General features: G+C 40.2%; 1 protein-coding gene across 7 annotated transcripts in view; it reads left to right on the top strand.

Moving 5' to 3' along the window:
- The window catches only part of nrxn2b (neurexin 2b), an 802710-nt gene extending 793671 nt beyond the window's left edge, over positions 1–9039 (top strand). For 6 of the 7 annotated variants that reach the window (XM_024287559.2, XM_024287558.2, XM_024287556.2 and 3 more), the window contains one exon: positions 7500–9039. In XM_024287559.2, the coding sequence (XP_024143327.1) occupies positions 7500–8395 (896 nt within the window). In that variant the 3' untranslated portion in view covers positions 8396–9039. The remainder of the gene's footprint in view (positions 1–7499) is intronic. The other variant, XM_024287560.2, reaches the window with a different exon arrangement.
- The last annotated feature ends 9056 nt before the right edge of the window (positions 9040–18095 follow it).

Here is an 18095-nt window from a genome sequence, read left to right as displayed (position 1 = left end):
TACATTACCTGCAATGATGCTAATATGAATGCTTTTTGCATAAGCTTTTTTTGCTGAAAATAGTGATGCAATTAACTTTGTTGTTGAAGGGATTTGCTGAAAATACAAATGTCAAGATTTCATTAAAGAACTATGAAAGAGCGCTGAAGTCACCCTAAATTTCTGAAAATGTGTTAAAAAATTGCTTCAAAATTCCTAATACATGCCAATTTTGCAAAAATATTTAGTGTGTTGCCTAAATATGAGCTAAATTCCAGATTAGCATAAAAACATCAGTAGATGCCAAGTTAGCCAAACAAGCTAGCTTGTTGCTTAAATACTAGTCAAACTCCAAAATAGGCTAATATTTATTTAGAATTACAGGCCAAAAAATGTATGTAAAGGAGCAGGAGAATCAGTATTGTGTGATTGCTTACTAAGCAATTCACCTACCTGAAACACCAAACAGACAGCGCTCCCAAAACACTACCATGTACTAGGGTTGTGTATTGGCAAGAGTCTGGTGATACGATACGTATCCCGATATTTTCCAAAATTGTACCAGAGACTATTTTCCCAGTATTTGAAAAGAAATTACTTTAAAATATGTTGTTTGAATTCTAATGATGCACCTTTCACAAGAATAAATTTATTTAATGAAAAAAATATTAAATTAACGGAAAAAGTATATCACAAACACAATTATTTCGTCAAAGCAAAATTTGGGTATCTTTCTTTACAGTAACTGTATGTTCACATGACTTCTTCAGATGAAACGTAGCTATGATAGAACATTTAAAACCTTTTCAACAGAACTTTTTACATTTAAACGAACTTTGAGACTGCTGGTTCTACTCTCATCTGATGAGGGGCCTCTACCATCTTTGTGGAGCGGTAGCAGCATGCGCTGGTGGTCACCTCACCTGTGTTGAGACGTTTTAGGAAAGGTAATCACGTCTCAGACTGATTCTACCTGACACTGAAAATTACATTTAAACAAATTTAGAAACATTCTGCTGAGGAGTAATTGAAACACAACTAACAGGTCATAAAGATAAAGACAGTGATGATAAGATATGTCTTTCATGCTAGTTAGCATTAGCCCCAATGAAAGGGACAGCGCGGTATTCACATGTAGCTTTATCTAAATACATGCAGCTAGTTCTGAACTTTTTTTTTTCTTGGCCACACAACCCACAGAAAGGGTTAAGCTTACAATTAAGGTTCTGATTCGGGTTAATGCACCACATGGGTGCTGACCACGGCTGCATCTGCAGCTGCGGTCCGCTAGCTGCGTAACAGCTAACGGGACTTTAGGATTAAATACATACGACGAATAACTCCATTTAGCTTTTGATGCACTTAAAATGGGTGAAACATTGCAGCAATCTGCATCTTGGCTGCAGCGATTATGTGTCGCCAACATGAATTTCCATCAGTTTTTGAGCTGGTTCCACGTAAAATATCTGCGAATAACTCAAACCTTAGGAAGTTACCTTCAAAGTTTGCTGTGTAGGACGACTTATACAGTATTTTGCCAGAAAGTCAAACATCATTTACTGTATTGACTCTTGATAGCCCTAAAAGACATCCTCTATACTCCGCTATTTCCATGTAAACAAAAATCTACTGGCCCAACTGGGAAATTATGAGCGGTCATGTACTGAACGCAGAAGTAGGTCGTATAACCCATTAACCCTTTAACCCCGGAGCTCCAGTGTTTATGTTCTTTGATTTACTGTAACTTTTTAATTGCTAACACGATAATTCCAGTAGATTCTGAGGAGAAAAGCAGCTCTACAAGATTTTGTGTTTAAGCGTCACCGACGACGCCTCAGGTGTTAAAGGGTTAACCTGCGAAGCATGTGTTTAGAATGTAAAACAAGAAAATCGGGGGAAAGCATACAAACTCATTGCAGAAAGGACCCAGCTCAAATCAGGACCTTCTTGCTGTAAGGCGAGAGTGCTAACCACTACACCATCGAGCAACCCCCGTTTTAACAGTTTAATGCATGCAAAAAGGTTCTTTTTTTTTTCTATTTTTAACTGATCTCCGTTCTAATGAACGGAAGCCCATCTGAACTCCAGTCTTACAGGCCGTCTCACTTGTGGCCACATGGTTCAATCTTCATTTCATCAGAGTTCAGAGTGCTTTCCTATTCATGGACTGAGAGTCCTTCGAGTGCCTTTAGACAAAGTCCTGGGGGGGTTGTTGGAAGACTTTTAATGAGAAATGCCATTTGTCCGGCCTGATCGTGGAAATTCAGCCCTCTCATTGCTCACTTGTAATGTTTTCGCATCTCCATGAGGAGCTGCACCACAGCTGAGGACACAGCGAACAAGTTGGTCGTCCAGGAACTTTCTATGGGGTCAAATAGTGAAAGAAAAACAGGATTGTAAATTTGAAAAAAAAAGAAAATTTGAAAGCAGTTTTAAACTTGATATTGAAAACTTGAAAGAATTATTAAAAATGTGAAAAAAATACAATTGAACATTTGAAAAAATAATAGTGAAAACCTGGAAGAAATATTGAAAATTTGAAAAAAAGTAAATTTGATACTAAACTGTTACCTAAAAAATAAGTGTTAATTTGTACTGTCAACTTTTCCCTTTTTCGTTTTTCCCTGTAACCATTGAGTTTAAAGCTCAGCAGAGAAAATTTGAAAACTGAAAGAAGAGAAGTGAAAGCAAACGGAAAAACAAAAAAAGGAAAAGTTGAAATTACAAATAAACATTTTTTTAGTTTTAGTTTTTTTTATTCAAGTTTCAAATTAACTTTTTTTTATTACTATCATTTTTTTTTTGCAATTTTTCAACATTAGTTTTTTTAAATGTTCAATTGTATTTTTTCAAAATTTCCGTAATTCCTTTAAGTTTTCAACATGTATTTTCTGGTTTTAAAATTGTTTTTAACTCTTCCAATTTCTTTTTTTCAAATTTACAATGCCTGTTTTTCAAATTTTCCATCTTGTTTTTCATTCACTTTAAGCAGATCCTGATTTGACCCCAATTCTTTCTGAGCGTTTAATCAGTATCATCTTAATCTAAGAAATTAAAAATATAAAACATATATAGCTTTTTTTCAAACAGCTTCGTGTTTTTAATAGTGGATTTTCATCTAATGTGCAAACTCTTTAAAGAAAGTTCTGCTATGTTCTAAAATCTTATTAAAAGGAACTCTTCTCAGTGTCAGGAGAATCAGTTATTGCAGAGGTGAGATGAAACTGGAGACAGCATCACTCACAATTCAAATGTCTTGCAGCCATTTTATTTTATTAACAGTCATTGGAGCATTTTATAATCTTCAAAAAAAAAGTGGTAGCAAACTATCCAAAATCTCATTTAAATTATAATTAAAATCTGATGTTAGCCCAGAGCAGTGGATGGAGAATAGTTTCTTTCATTTCTCCTCAGCTGCTTGCTCAGCATGGAATCCATCCACTCACACTTCAAATGGAGAATAAATATAATTGTCTCTTCCAGACGGAGGAAGAAAATATTGATTCACAGATTGTCGGAGTAATTTATTTTTTGAATTCACTGAATTTGTCTGGATTTAATTAGGTTTTCAGATGTTTGGTTAAGAAGCTATTACTGACAGATTCAACAGAAAATCACAGATATATAATTGTGTGCTATTGCACAATATTCAAGCAGAGTAACTAAAGAGTTCCATGCAGTTATGACATTTCCAGCAAAAAAAAAAAAGAGATGCTAAAATGCTCCACTTTGCAGCATAAATGCAACTCCTGGTGAGACACTATATAAGCAGGAAATCATCTTCTTTTTGTCAAAATAAATCCTGTTCCTGGAGAGTGACAGCAACAAATGCAGCATTTGTAAACAGTTTTACGGCGCCTCATGTATGAAGGAGCCGCTGCGGTCCCCGTTGAGCAGATTACAGGGTTTCGTGATTGAGCCTATTGTGGCATGATTCTACAGAAAGCAAGGGGAAATATATTACGCTCGGACACGCTGCTGGATTTTTCATCTGCGGCATAATCAGTGGCGAATTACAGGATGCTCAACCTTTTTTGGTCTGAATAAATGGATGTGTGAGGTGAGGTGATCTTCAGGATCATTGTTTTTTAGGAGACCAGCACTGATGCATTAGTATCCATCTGCCCTGCTTCGTTTGCAGTAAATAAAAGGATTGGTTTAGTGTCGTTCCTGGTGGAGGTTAAGAGGGATTGGGCTAAAAGATTCCATCACTAGGAAAACCAGGCGGGATGTCTGAGTGACTCTAAACAGCAGAGAGAACCACTCCAATGGTCTTCGGTGTCCCTGCAACCGTGCCAAGGTCACACAAATATTTTGTGCTCACTTTCACAAACATCTGAAACCCTGCATTTATGTCAGTCTGTGATTCTTGGCAGTTTTCAACAGAAAGAGACGGGTGACAGGTTGTCCTCCCCTAACCTGACCGGTGATACCTGGTGAATCAGAGCTGCAGTGTCAGGGAGGGCAGAGCCGATTCGTGGTGCAGATGAGGTTAAACTGCCAGTAAAACAAACTTATGTCAGCCAGCAGGAAATGAAAAGATGGCTGACCTGATAACTGGCTGCAGTGGAGAGATGCGGGTCTTTCTGCTCTTGAGGGTTGCGATTCTTAATTTTTCTAATACGGCCTGTCGATTATAGTCAGAGAGGAGTCCGTCGACTTTGGGCTAAGGCACAAATACCAGGAGCCATTGAAGGCAATACTTTATTTAGAGTGCATCTTTCCTCCAAACATCTAAGACAGGGGTCTCAAACTGGCGGCCCCAAGTTGATATTTTGCGGCCCCCGCATTAATACCGAACTACTAAGCAATATCTTCTGCGTGTCTTTGATGATGGCTTTGAATTTGCTTTGTGATGTTTTCCATTTGCTATTGTCGTTTAATTTGGTCCTCAGAAAAGTCTTTAGCAACAGTTGCTATCATCGTTAGCTCCTGTCGTTTCACAGGACATGCAGATGTCATTGCTTAGTAGTACATAGCCATGAACAAATGTTCAATAAACTTGTACAGTGGACCAAAGCTATAGAAATGAACCCCATACGGCCCAGCATCAGTCAGACTCTGCCTTGTGGCCTCCAAGGTAAATTGAGTTTGAGAACGCTGATCTAAATAATCCTCCCATGACTGTTCAGTTGGAAAGATTTTACGCAGAGCAAGGCAACCAAACTGATTCTGGGGATTAAAGTGTGTTTACACTCTCAAGGACATCCACGAGCAATGTCAGCCACTAAGTAGGACACACCGTGGAGGCATCTCTGTTGTTATGGCGGGGGCTCCAAGCAGCAGTACCTGGCTTGAAATTGCACTTGTAGCAGCTCTGCCAGAGATAACAGACGAAAGATAGCTGAACGAGAATCTCGTCAAAGTGGGTTCCACGTGTCCAATGTTACACCCCCCTACTTCTAATCCCTCTGTGACTTGGACAAAATCAAGTTTTCTTTAGAGCCCAGCCAGCAAAGCCGAGTGGGCCCTATGTGGTTTAAAAGTGAGCAGAAAATGTGGTCCCAATTGGGTTTGCCCACAGTTTCCGTGGTGGCCCCACCTGTGTTTGCCCACACTAGCTTAAGAGGGAACTCAGCGGGTTAGCTCGCTGCGATAGCCACCCGCCTGGTGCACGGCGGACCTTGCTACAGCGGAGCGTGCTAGCTTAATACAGCAGAGCTTGCTATCTTTATACAGTGGAGCTTGCTAGCTCAATACAGCAAAGCTCACTACAGAGGAACTCGCTAGCATGCTACAGCAGAGCTTGCTGGCTCAATACAGTTGATCTCACTAGCTCAATACACCAGAGCTTACTAGCTCAAAACAGCAGATCTTGCTAGCTCAATACACCGGAGCTCACTATCTCGCTACTAAGAGCTGGCTGGGATGCTACAGTGGGGTTTGCTCGCTTAATGCGGAAGAGCTTGCTACCTCGCTACACCAGAGCTCGCCAGCATGCCACTAAGTCCCTACCTAGGTCATTGTGGGCAAACACAGGTGAGGCTACCACAGAAACTGCAGACAAACCCAATCGAGGTTCACATGTTCTGCCCACTTTTAAACCATATGGGACCCACTTGGCCTTGCTGCCTGGGAACGTACCCCTTTATGCTCCTCATACGTGCCACTGCGCTCTGCAGTCCTCCAGTCGTCAAGGTGAATCGCATCCCTCATAAACAGAAAGAGTGAAGATTGATAACTTGAGCATCACCATGGAAACTAGACTTCCACAACAAGGGTGAAAGATTTTCCAGGTTTCTCATCCCTTTACTGCTTCCACGTTTGTTTCTCTGAAAATTGTTCTTGTATGTTGATATGTGATGTCAGTTTTAACAAAGCTTTTGCCATTTTTGAGTTAAAAAATGTGTACATGACAACGGGGGTTGGGGATTTCTGAGCTGTCCACAGAGGAATTCTTGCAATCCAGAAACCATGTCCTGTCCCTTACCCCGTCATCCTTGAACTGCCTGATCCAACACCCTCCCCCCCCCCAACGAGTCACTCTCATTTACCTCATCAATCAAAGAGCCAAAGTCATGATTTTATGCTGATGATGTTGGCATTTCGTTGGTCATGTTTTGCTGTTACCTTCCCTTCTTCTCTCCCAGACATGTACTTGAATCTAATCCCCTCTGCCATGTTCTGTTACTGTCATGACTGTGATTATTGACCAGAATAAACTCTTACACTCCCCCAGAATGTTTGATAGTTCAGGATGTGGTAGAAGGATTCCTCATCAGTGGATGACTTTTTTTTTTTTTTTACTGAGTTGTACACCCACTCGTTGGGTGTTCCTTTTCCTGTGGGTCAAGTCCGACCGCTTAGCTTAAGCCTGGCTGTGGCTCATTAAACCCATTTTCTAACTGATTAAGTTTTGATGCTGTTTGATAGGAATGCCACAGCCCCATGTGTAGAAATGCTGTTAGTAATTGAAGTGGGCAGCCATTTCTAATGAAATGAGCCATGTAAGCCTAAAGAGGGCAAAAGAGGAATTTTTGGGGGGTGGAAGTCCAATGACTATCAAACAATATGTATTTGATGCATTTATCCGAGAAAGAAAGAAGGGGGGAGGGGAGTTGTTTATCACTATCCAAGAACAATCTTACACAGCTTTCTTTTTGTAATTTTTTTTTTCATGCAAAAATCATGCGGCCAATTTGTTGATGTAAGTGACCTGAACCTCGTGGTTTGCTCTCTTTTTAACCACTCACAGCAGAAACACCTGAGCGCTAGAGCAGCCAAGACTAGGAAGCTAGAAGTTAAGGATAACTATTGTTAAATTGTTGATTGTTGTTTGTAGCCTATATTTCCATAATGCAAGTGATTTACCATGTAGGTATTTGCAGTATAGGGAGATAGATCAGGATTAGGGCAGAACATCCTATATTTTGTAGTGCAGTCTAGATTTATTATTAAATAGAACAGACTAAACATGTAAACTAATCTCATGTTAGTTCTGATGTATTAATCTGAAGTGTTTTGCGGTTGTAGTCCAAACTCTAACACTCTTTTCCTTCGTTGTCTCTTTCTTGTTCTAGGAGGTGAACTAGTGTTGCCCATTATTACAGTGGACTCCCTAGACCCCCCATCTATTGCCACCCGCTACCCAGTAATCCCCCCACCTCCCACCACACATCGCCCTTTCCTCACCCTCCTTGAAACCACCAAAGAGACCCTCCCTCTGCCCAACGGCCGGCCCCCATGCCCACTGGACCAAGAAGACTGTGAGGAGACCATTGAGGCGTCGGCCCATGGCTCAGGGGAGATGACTGAGACGGACGACGAGGACTACTTTAAAAACTCCCCCTTGGTCACTGATAGGACTGTCCTTCCTCCTCCCCCAGCAGTAGAGGGTAGTGTCCAGAACCCCCAAGACCGCCACTTTTCCCGCCACCCCATTTCTCACCGGCCCTCTCTCCCCTCAACCCCCACTAACAACCCTGACCAGCTTAGTCCGCGCATCAAGGCTGTTGGCGGCGGCAGCAGCAGCAGCAGTAGCAACAACATCCCTGCTTGGAAAATAAACACCAGGGACCAAGTGCTGCTGCCGCCAACTCAACCCTCGTCAGATCCGGGCCACCGCAGAGTCCCAGGAATAACGTATCCTCCAAATTTCCCCCATGTTCCTACTCCAGACCCCACGTCTCCGGGCGGAAGGCTCCCAGGTGCGGTGGAGGTTCAGCAGTCCAGCAGCACCACAGGAATGGTGGTTGGCATCGTGGCCGCCGCGGCTCTTTGTATCCTCATCCTGCTCTACGCCATGTACAAATACCGCAACCGCGACGAGGGCTCCTACCAGGTGGACCAGAGTCGCAACTACATCAGCAACTCAGCCACACAGAGCAACGGCGCTCTGGTGAAGGAAAAACAGCCCAGCACTGCCAAGACAGTCACGAAGAACAAGAAGAACAAAGACAAAGAGTACTACGTTTGAGATAGCACCACCGGCACACAGACAGACCGACAGCAGACACGCTTAGAAAAGGAAAGAAACGAGAGGAAGAGGGGAGGCAGTCCACGGAGCGCTGCTAACATCACACAGTGGTTAATGAAGTTCAAGCAGTATTGACAGAGGATCATGTGTTTTAGGATTGATTTTATTAACAAAAAATGTCAACCAGTGTGCCAACATCCATAAAGCTGATGCCACAGAAATTGATGTTTAAAATCTCACATCCAGTCGCAAAGTATCTCCAACAGTTTTTTGTGTCAAAACCTCCTGCTGAGTGAACACAAGATGCTAAGGCTAACTGACATGTTAGCAATCCTCTGGAAAGTAAACATACTGCCAGTCTAAAGACGTGCGGTGTTAAAACCACGCCCCCCTCGCTCCCATCTGCAAGTGTTGAAACGTCTGTAGTCGGACCTCTCTTCCCCGCCTGACTGCGCTCCGTTTCTCTCCTTGTCTGCGGTGTCCAGCAGCTGATGCAACCTAAACTCTGCCGTGTTTTAAGCATGTAGTATTCATTTACGAAAAAGAGTTAACAGTTTGTATTTCTGTTAAGTTAAAGAAAATTAAAAAAAAATAAAATAAAGAAAAAAAATACAAAGATGATTGATGATCATAACAACGTTAAACGTAGCAAATATGTGAGATACCACCTCTCCAACCTAATGGATTCTAACCTGTAAGTTCAGCCGCCAAAAACTCCTGACCAAACCTTGTTGGTCGCCCGTTGTTCCAGAAGAAGCATCTGGTGTGCTTCTGGAGCACCAAGGTGCCCCCAGTGGGCCAGCAGAGAAACTGTCACATACTTACTAATCGCAGAAAAAGATAACACACCTCCAGCAAACCAGGTGAACTCTGTTCTATATAATTATAAATATATGTATAGACGTTGCAGAAACCAATGGACCTAAACCATGAGCAAGTCTATAAGTGAGTTTGCTGACAGCCAAGATGGACTTCAGGATTTTTGACATCCAAAAAGTTTCGTCAACCTGTTCCCCATCCTCCAGACCATCGCCCGCCTCACAAACAGTACGGCTGATGAATTTGCCTTGCTGCAAGACCAATACCCCTTGGTTGGTTGTTGTGTTTTTATTTGATTCTTATCTCGGAAAAGAACAATATTTCAATTGGAATTCGTCTCGCTGGAGTTCCACTGTGGAAACAGAGATTTTGCGGCCGAAAAAGCAACTCTTGTCTTTCGGTCTTTTCTCGCCTGACTGGACTGACTCAGCCAACGGGAAGCTTGGAAGCACACTTTTGGGGAGAGCAAACACGAGGAGAGCGGCGGTTCCCTGGAAGATGTACAACTGAACTCTAGTATTCCAATTTTCTCAACTCTATTAAGATCAGGGGTCTCAAACTCAATTCAGCCGGGGGCCGCTGGAGGCGGAGTCTGGGTGAGGCTGGGCCGCATCAGGATTTTCACAAGAAAATCACTGATAAAACATTCCAATGTTCTCAAACAGCTTTATTAAAAATAATTAATTTAAAAAAATTAATTTAAAAAAAATCAATAATGAATAAATAAAACGATAACCATGACCATACAGCAGATACAGACGACTGAAGAAACCATATATTGACTGATTGACTGACTGACTAGAACAGTGTTTAAATGGTGGGGCGCAGCCCCTCTGGGGGAACATGAATAAAAACATGTTTACATTAGTTATGGATATTGTGCATAATCCTATGTAGTTGATAATAAATTAAATATGGCAAAAACAACCTAAAAAGGCATTTGGTGGCAGAAAGAACTGCTGTTTACAGTGAACCAGAGAACTGAATCTCTGAGAAAAAAACAGAATTCATCACTAATGTGGAGGGAAACAAGGAAAGATTTGTTTTAACTTTGTCTGAAAGTTTTGGAAGGATTCTAAGAAAAAAAGAAGGAAAAATTAATAAAACAAATTATTTAGAAGTTTTTTTTTCTGTAATGATAGTAAAAGTACAATATTTTGATATTTTGAGGAGATATACGTTTAACTTGAGCAAATTAACTGATACAAATGATATTTGCAGCTGAAACTCTGGACCAGAGAAAACTATTTTTATTAAGTTTCAAATGTCTGTATTTACAGAACCTCCTTCATTTCATAGCTGAGAGCAGCACGCTCACTGAAACGTCAATGCAAACGCGCTCACACCAGCATTCCTGGCCTCCACATCTGGAGTGCGCGTAACCGCGCGTTGCTACGCAATTTTTTAACTCTGGTCTCGAGCTCTACGCACAAATCGGGCACGAACTGAACGCCCACTGAATCTTCATTCCGGTTCAACATTTCCAAGCACAGTCGCAGCAGCACAGAGCTCTGACCAATCAGGAGCTCTGGTTTGGGAGCTGCATGTGTGGCCTCTGCTTCATAGCACTGAAGTGCTGAACATGATCAAAGAGAAATGAATCCTTGCGGTTTGTGTCCGGTCGGGTTAATATGACACCCAGACAGACATTTAAAAGGACAGAGTTGTGACAACTAAAAGTATGGAGCAACATTTTGGGGGATTTCCACCGTTTTGATTTCCTCTGAGATTCTCCTGTTGTAGATGCAGAGGAGCGCTAATGAACAGTAAAAATACAATAGAAGAAGAATCTCCTCTCTGCTACCGCGTGCGTGACCGCACTGCGCAGGTGTGGATACCACCTGCTGACCACGCGCAGACCGCGTTCTTGAACGCACCCCACGCGGCCGTTGTTGAAGCATCTTTAAAGATTCTGGTCTCGCACACGCGCGCATCACTCACGCACGTGGAAGTAGTCAGAGTTTTTCTGCTTGTGGAGGAGGAAAAGGCGCTCACGAGAGTCTGATTTGTCCGCGCGGAATGTTTGATGCGTGCGCAGAAATGTCTTAATTCTGCTGGAGTTTTGACATAAATAAAACGCCTCCCATTCATTTTAAGTGAGACATTCAGCTCCTCCCACACCCGGCGCGGCGTCAGAAACTCGCTTTTTGACGAGCGGCACACCGTGAATCTGTCGCGCGGCGATAGAGGGGCGGGGCGCAAGAATCACGTTCAGTGTGAAAGCACTTCCAGCGGCTTCATAGCTCCTTGTCCTCCCATCTGACTGGAGGAATGAATGAATGAGTGAGGAGGTACTGGACAGTCCGCCGATGTCCCGCCTCCAGAGTCATATTCCTCACTGTGATTGGTTCGTTCAGCTCTTCACAAAACTACTGTCATTCATATCAACCTTGCGGGCCGCACCAACAGTAATCTTTCATATGAAGACGCGGGCCGCAAATCATCATCCGGCGGGCCGCAGATGGCCCGCGGGCCGCGAGTTTGAGACCCCTGTTGTAAAGTGTTCAAGTGAGATGACTCTAAATATGTGTATATTAACAGAGGGAATACACTTGGTTATATACTTCTTACTCCTCGAGTCATGTCATCTGTTTGCCTCCTTTGTGATGTTTCCGCTTGAAGATTTTGCTTAGTGGTACATAGACATGAAGAAATGTTGACAGAGACAGGAGTCTATGACAACAAAATAGGAGCCATAAAAAATCTGACATCATCCTACAGAAAAATAAGACGCTGATTTATTTTTATGTTTTTGCTATTTCAAAAAAATGCTTTTTTGGTATAACCAAGAAATACACAAACAGAAAAAAAAATAGGTATGCATGACATCCCTTCAAAATAAAACACATCCTGTATCATATTTGATCATGTCAATGCATCAAATGTAGTAGGTAGTGTCATGTTAACAGTGAAAAAAATATACACGTTTTATTTTACAATTGTTGTTACATCTCAGAAATTCGTAAATCAGAACTAAGTGACCCATACAGTATTTCTCTGACCATGAGGAACACTTGAACAGGAAATCTGCCTCACAATCTGGTGTCCCTTAAGTATGAATTCAGGCTGTGCCTGAATCTCCCACTGATTTTTGGTGGTACACGGCTCTCGAAAATCTGTCAAAATGTTTTAGAACGACTTTAATGAAGCTGATATTGTAATTCAAAATAGAAAATCATTTTTATTTTTCTTCAACCAGAGAGCCACAATGGAGGGGTCAAAAAGCCACATGTGGCTGCAGAGCCACAGGTTGCTGACCCCTGATAGAGACAGTGGACAAATAAACATATTTTTGGCACAAATGGAACCCCATACGGCCCAGACTGAGCCAGACTCTAGTTTGAGAATCCTGACATAGAGTAATAGCTGTACTTTTGTAATTTTAAAAATTATGGTGTGTCAAACTCAACCTCACAAGGGGCCAAAATCCAAAACACACCTTAGGTCGTGGACCAAACAGTACAAACATTTATTAAATACTCTAAAACTACATTTTTAAAACTTTATAACTGTAACTTTTTTACATAATTATGCATAATAAAAAGGCAAAAATATTATTCCAGAATAAATCAACTTAAACCTTAAATAACTTTCAATATTTTACTCTCCATAAAAATATATTTGGTCAAAATTATACAAGTTAGAAATGAGCTCAAGATAACATCGGGTCATTAATAACAATAAGATAAAATGATCTGGAGGGCCGGATAGAATTACCCAGAGGGCCGGATCCGGCCCCCGGGCCTTGACTTTGACACATGGTGTTGCTGCTCAGTTCGGTGAGCAGCAACAATCTTCTGCGTCTGTTTTTTGCTGTTGTAAAAACAGAGTGAAGCAAACATTGAGTATAAATGTCAACACTTGCAGAGGTCTCTGAGAGACGAATCAGCGCAGAACCACAAACCGACTCACAGGTGGGTATTCCTGCAGAACTTTACTGCTGCTGCTGCTTATTCCTTTTGGGCTTTTAGATGTATTTATATTCAGGGGAAGAGAAACTTCCTTCGTATGAAGGTGGTAGAGAAGAAGAGAGTTTTCTAGACAATATCTCAACTGTTGAAAACTAAAAAAAAAAACAGTCAAGCAGTTTTTCTCTTAGTCGTGACTGTGTACTTAATGGGACGTTTCAACATGAAACACTTCTTTTTTCTTCCACTTTTTAATGAGTTGTGAAGTAGAAAAAAAAGCTTCATTTATTCGGTTATAGTATCATTGCAGAGTAAAGTCTGGAAAGTAGGAAGCGTTCTTTCCCATGAAGGCGCAGAGGGGAAGCATGAGGAAGATATCGGGTCGCAGATGAAAGAGACGATGTCTACGCAGGTGTTCTTCAAACAACGGGAGGTCTGAGGAGAAATTCCACCAAGTTTCAAATTACAACCGAGTCTGAACACAGAGATAAAACACGTCTCAGAGGGACCTGCACTGCTGGAATATATATTAGTTTCTAGAATAAAAAGGATAAATAAAATATACACATTACAGTAAAAAATAAAAAAATAAAAAGTTACAGATTTCCAGCTCAGTGCAAACAAGAATTTTATTTTGTCATCTACAAAAATAAAGGAAAAATGGTCTCTATTACATTCTTGGAAGGGATTAGTATTCAGCTGGGATGGATTTGTAACCTCTTCAGGATGTACCCCACCTTCACCAACAGCAGTTGGGATAGGCTCCAGCAGTCCTAATACCCCCAGAGGGATTAAAGAGTAACCACACAGTAAATTAACTTTTTTTGGCTTATAACTTCTATAAATGGGGCTTTCAAAGTTCTGTCTGTTGGTCATTGTCGAATTTTTGACAAATAAAAATAAACTTGTTTAATTCCTGAAAATATATTCAAAAACTGCCTGTGTGCTGCCCCCTACAGGTTGAAACGAGGTATTACAAGTGAATTTTCTGATTGGTCAGCTGGTGTAAGTCCCAGAAGTTTCACATCATGCTCTGCTGCTCCAGGATAAAAGCCCCGCCCATCTTTGACTCTGTAAAGGGTCAGTCGTTAGCTTTAGCGTTTCTCGTAGGTTTTTCTCTCTTCAGTTGTCAAAAATCTACTGACTTACACAACTTTCCAGTGGACTTATATCCAGCAAACTCGGTCCTGGTGATGGATTTACAATGAACATTTTACTTGGTATTGTTTATTTAATACGTTAGCTTCTATTAGCTATGATGCTAGCAGCATTTTACCGCTCTCAGACCTGCAAATTCTCAGCTGCAGTGGCAGCCCCGCTGTCAGACATTGTAAAAGCAGCGTCTTGAAGATTGATATACATCACTGGATTGGTAATTACCTCTTGGCTGCTATAGACGTGCGCTCACAAGCGCCATTTCTATGCATCGAGTCGTGTCAGCAGAACGCGGCTGTTTCAATGTAAGACATGCAGGCATCAACCACAAAAATCAGGCTAGCTCCGTCATAATTTAGCCATTTTTCACAAAACATGGCTTAAATTAAAGCTTAGAAAATGATTGATTTCGTGACATATTTACATTTTTATTATCTCTAAAAACTAAGCTGCAAATAGTGCAAGAACTGCGCCTTCTAGTGTTGCAGCCACTTAAAGCTAACCTAACTGCTAATCATAGATCCAAGCCACACCTCTGGCTACACTAGCCCCGCCCCCTTTTTTGCACTTTTCAAATGGAGTCAGCCTCCAGCTGCTCTGTTTAGTTACCCTTTAAGCAGGCTTACAGAGTGGATGGAATAGTTTTCCCTGCTGGAATTCTTCTATTTTGTCGCTAAATATCGCTGACGTATCAGAAAATTTAGAGTCAAACATGAATATTTACCTAGTTAAGTCTGTGCATGAACAGGCGCATGGCTCCGTTTAAATGAGCCACAGGAGAGCACTGCAGGAGGCATCATCACCATGAGTTGTGTATCTTTACATGCAAAAACTGAACGCTACAGCCAATAATCACATATTAGTTTTAACAAACCGGCGAAAACCGGCGCAGACATGCTTACCTGAAGCCCTCCTATCAGGTGAGTAAAGCTTAACGTGTAACAGTTTAGTATTTATTGAACTTATGATGCATAAAAATGTTTCTTATTAATTAAATCTCTCACCGTCTTCTGAAAAACTATTTATGCGTCCAAATATATTAGAACAGTTTTATCATCTTTGAATGGAGATCCAGCACCGCTTGTAAATATACAGCAGGATTTGTGGCAGAATGTTCTGACCCGGATTTCTGAAGATGTTTTGGATGGATCACCATGGTAACCAGTGCTGCAGGTCTGACACGCTCGGACAGGAGAACAGTCAAATAAATACCTCCTCCCAATCTACTGCAGCATAATTACTGAAAAATAAACCCGGCTCCAGCGAGATTTGTACTTTATTTGTGGGTGATTTGCAGAATCTTTTGTGGCATTTTCTTGTTTTTGCCTTCAACAGTTTCTGCTCTTCACTTATCCTGTGACAAAAGTTTTTAAACTTCAACATTTGTTTAAAAAAGTTACAGAAATTCTGTCCTGCATCTTTTTAAGAGATCTAACAGAGAGATTCACAAGAAATATTTTGATTCAGTTTTGCTCTGTAACATCCTACAGATGGTGAAAAAATAACATACTTTTCAATCAATCTAATCCCATTTTGATCTCATTCACGTCTCCTTAAGCTCATGGCGACACACTTTATTCACAGAAAAACAAGACATAGATACAAAATCAGCTCCACAAACTGAAATCATACAGGTTTAAAAACGATGCATGTTGAGGCCTGAACATGTGACAGTAACAGTTTTTCAGCTAATTTTCTTGCTATAATCCCACAGATGTGTTTAAATTATGGTAAACAACATTCTCTAAACCCTCCATGTTTACAGAGGAGAATCTGAAGCTCACCTAATGTCACACCCTGAGACTCTAAACCACGTGACAAAGTCAAGGCCCGGGGGCCGAATCCGGCCCTCCAGATCATTTTATTTTATTGTTATTAATGGCTCAATGTTATCTTGAGCTTATTTCTAATTTGTATAATTTTGATGAAATATATTTTTATGGAGGGTAAAATATTGAAAGTTATTTAAGGTTTAAGTTGATTTATTCTGGAATAATATTCCTGCCTTTTTATTATTCATAATTATGTTAAAAAGTTACAGTTTTAAAGTTTTAAAATTGACGTTCTGCTAACTTTTTGGACTATTTTAGCATTTGCTAAGATTTTTATCTTATTTTGGAGTTTAGCTAATATTTCACCTACACAGATTTCCATCTACACACAACCGTTTTGGCTAATTTAGGCTATTTTTTATTTATTTATTTTTTTTGCCTGTTTTGGAGTTTAGCTAATATTTCAGCTACATTAACATGCAGAACTAAAGCTCTATAACTCCAAACATGAGCGGCACATTGCTCAGAACTGTTCTACTGCAGAGGGGAAGCAACCACTCAAAGGAGCAGTTTACAGTTTTTGTTTTCATATTTCCATCTACACAAATTATATTTGTTTAGGATGAAATGGCCTCAAAGTGACATAAATCATAAGGTTGTCAAAGAAATTTTAATTAATCGCAGTTTTTCTGACAAATACAGATTCTGTAAACTGTTTACATTACTATGAGATTAAAAGTCTAAATCAAATCCATTTAACATTTAATGTGTTAAGTTGTGAATCAAATCAGCTAAGGTTAATCTTTATGTGTCTGTAATACATAAACTCTGACATAAAAAAATCAACCTCCTTCTTAGCTGTCATGTATTGAAAATAAAGATATTACAATAGGTGTTGAGAAAGTAAAATCTCCAACGTTGGAGTCAATTGGAATTTGCTCCATTTTCCAACCTGCCTTTAGAGGTCCAGGAACAAACAAAACAAACCGCACTGCATGATGGGAAACAACAGCTGTGACCGCAGGAAAAAAACCCATAAATTTTTGTGTTTTTAAAAAAATAGTGTTCAAATTTTCAGATATGCGTTTGTTAAAAAACATCCAAGAACAAATTGAGTTCCTAACCAGCAGCTCTACAGTTCAGTTCATCTATTTAAAAGAAAGCTGTGAGCAGAAATGGATAAAACAATGAAGAATTTTGATCTTTACTGATTCCGAGGATGTAAACTTGGAAATATATGAATATATAACTACAAATACATCTTCTGACAAAGTCATAATGTCTCATCATCAATCATTGAGGAAGAAGAATGTGTTCTACACATATGTTCTTCTAATTTTCACAAAAACTGAATTACTCCCTTCCTTCAAGGAGGATTTTTAACATTTGCACAAAAATGATCATCCCCCCTCTGGTAATGAAAGTGGAAAAGTGAAGTGTTTCTTTTAGCAGCACAGGTGTCTGTAATCAATCTGCCTGTTTGCAGTCAGGACTGTCAAGGCTTTCTGGAAACTGTTTCATAAATGGTGGAATAAAAAAGTTTATCGAGGATCAAGATCAGATCCAGTCTTGTAATCAACTGAAATGATATCAGAGATCAAAGGTAGACTTTTGAAGTCAAAGTTTGATTACAGCAACTTTGAAATCTTGAGGGTCACGGTCTGTTTTCAGGACATATAAGTTTGTTTTCATGTAGAAATGCTGATTGAAGAAAATTCTCTTTCAGCAATCAAATTAGATAAAGCACGATGAGTATAGGACAATAAAAAAAGAACAATAAAATGTATGAATGACATATACGTTATAAGCTAATAAACATTTCACAACATTTTTTTATATAGAAATACTCAGAAATGCTGTATTCATCTTAATTTATTATATATGTATATGTCCTCCGTCATGAGAAAATGCTACAAAAACACATTAAAAACACCATTTTTATTGGACTGGGTCTTTAAAGCGAACCTGTTTGGTGAAAGCTTGAAGTTGTAGTTCCTAAAAAACTGAAATTGGTAGTTTATAAAGAATTTCCTCTCTAGTAGAGCT

Source organism: Oryzias melastigma, linkage group LG18 (assembly GCF_002922805.2).
Source record: "Oryzias melastigma strain HK-1 linkage group LG18, ASM292280v2, whole genome shotgun sequence".
NCBI lineage: Eukaryota > Metazoa > Chordata > Actinopteri > Beloniformes > Adrianichthyidae > Oryzias > Oryzias melastigma.
This window is presented reverse-complemented; position numbering and strand designations above follow the sequence as displayed.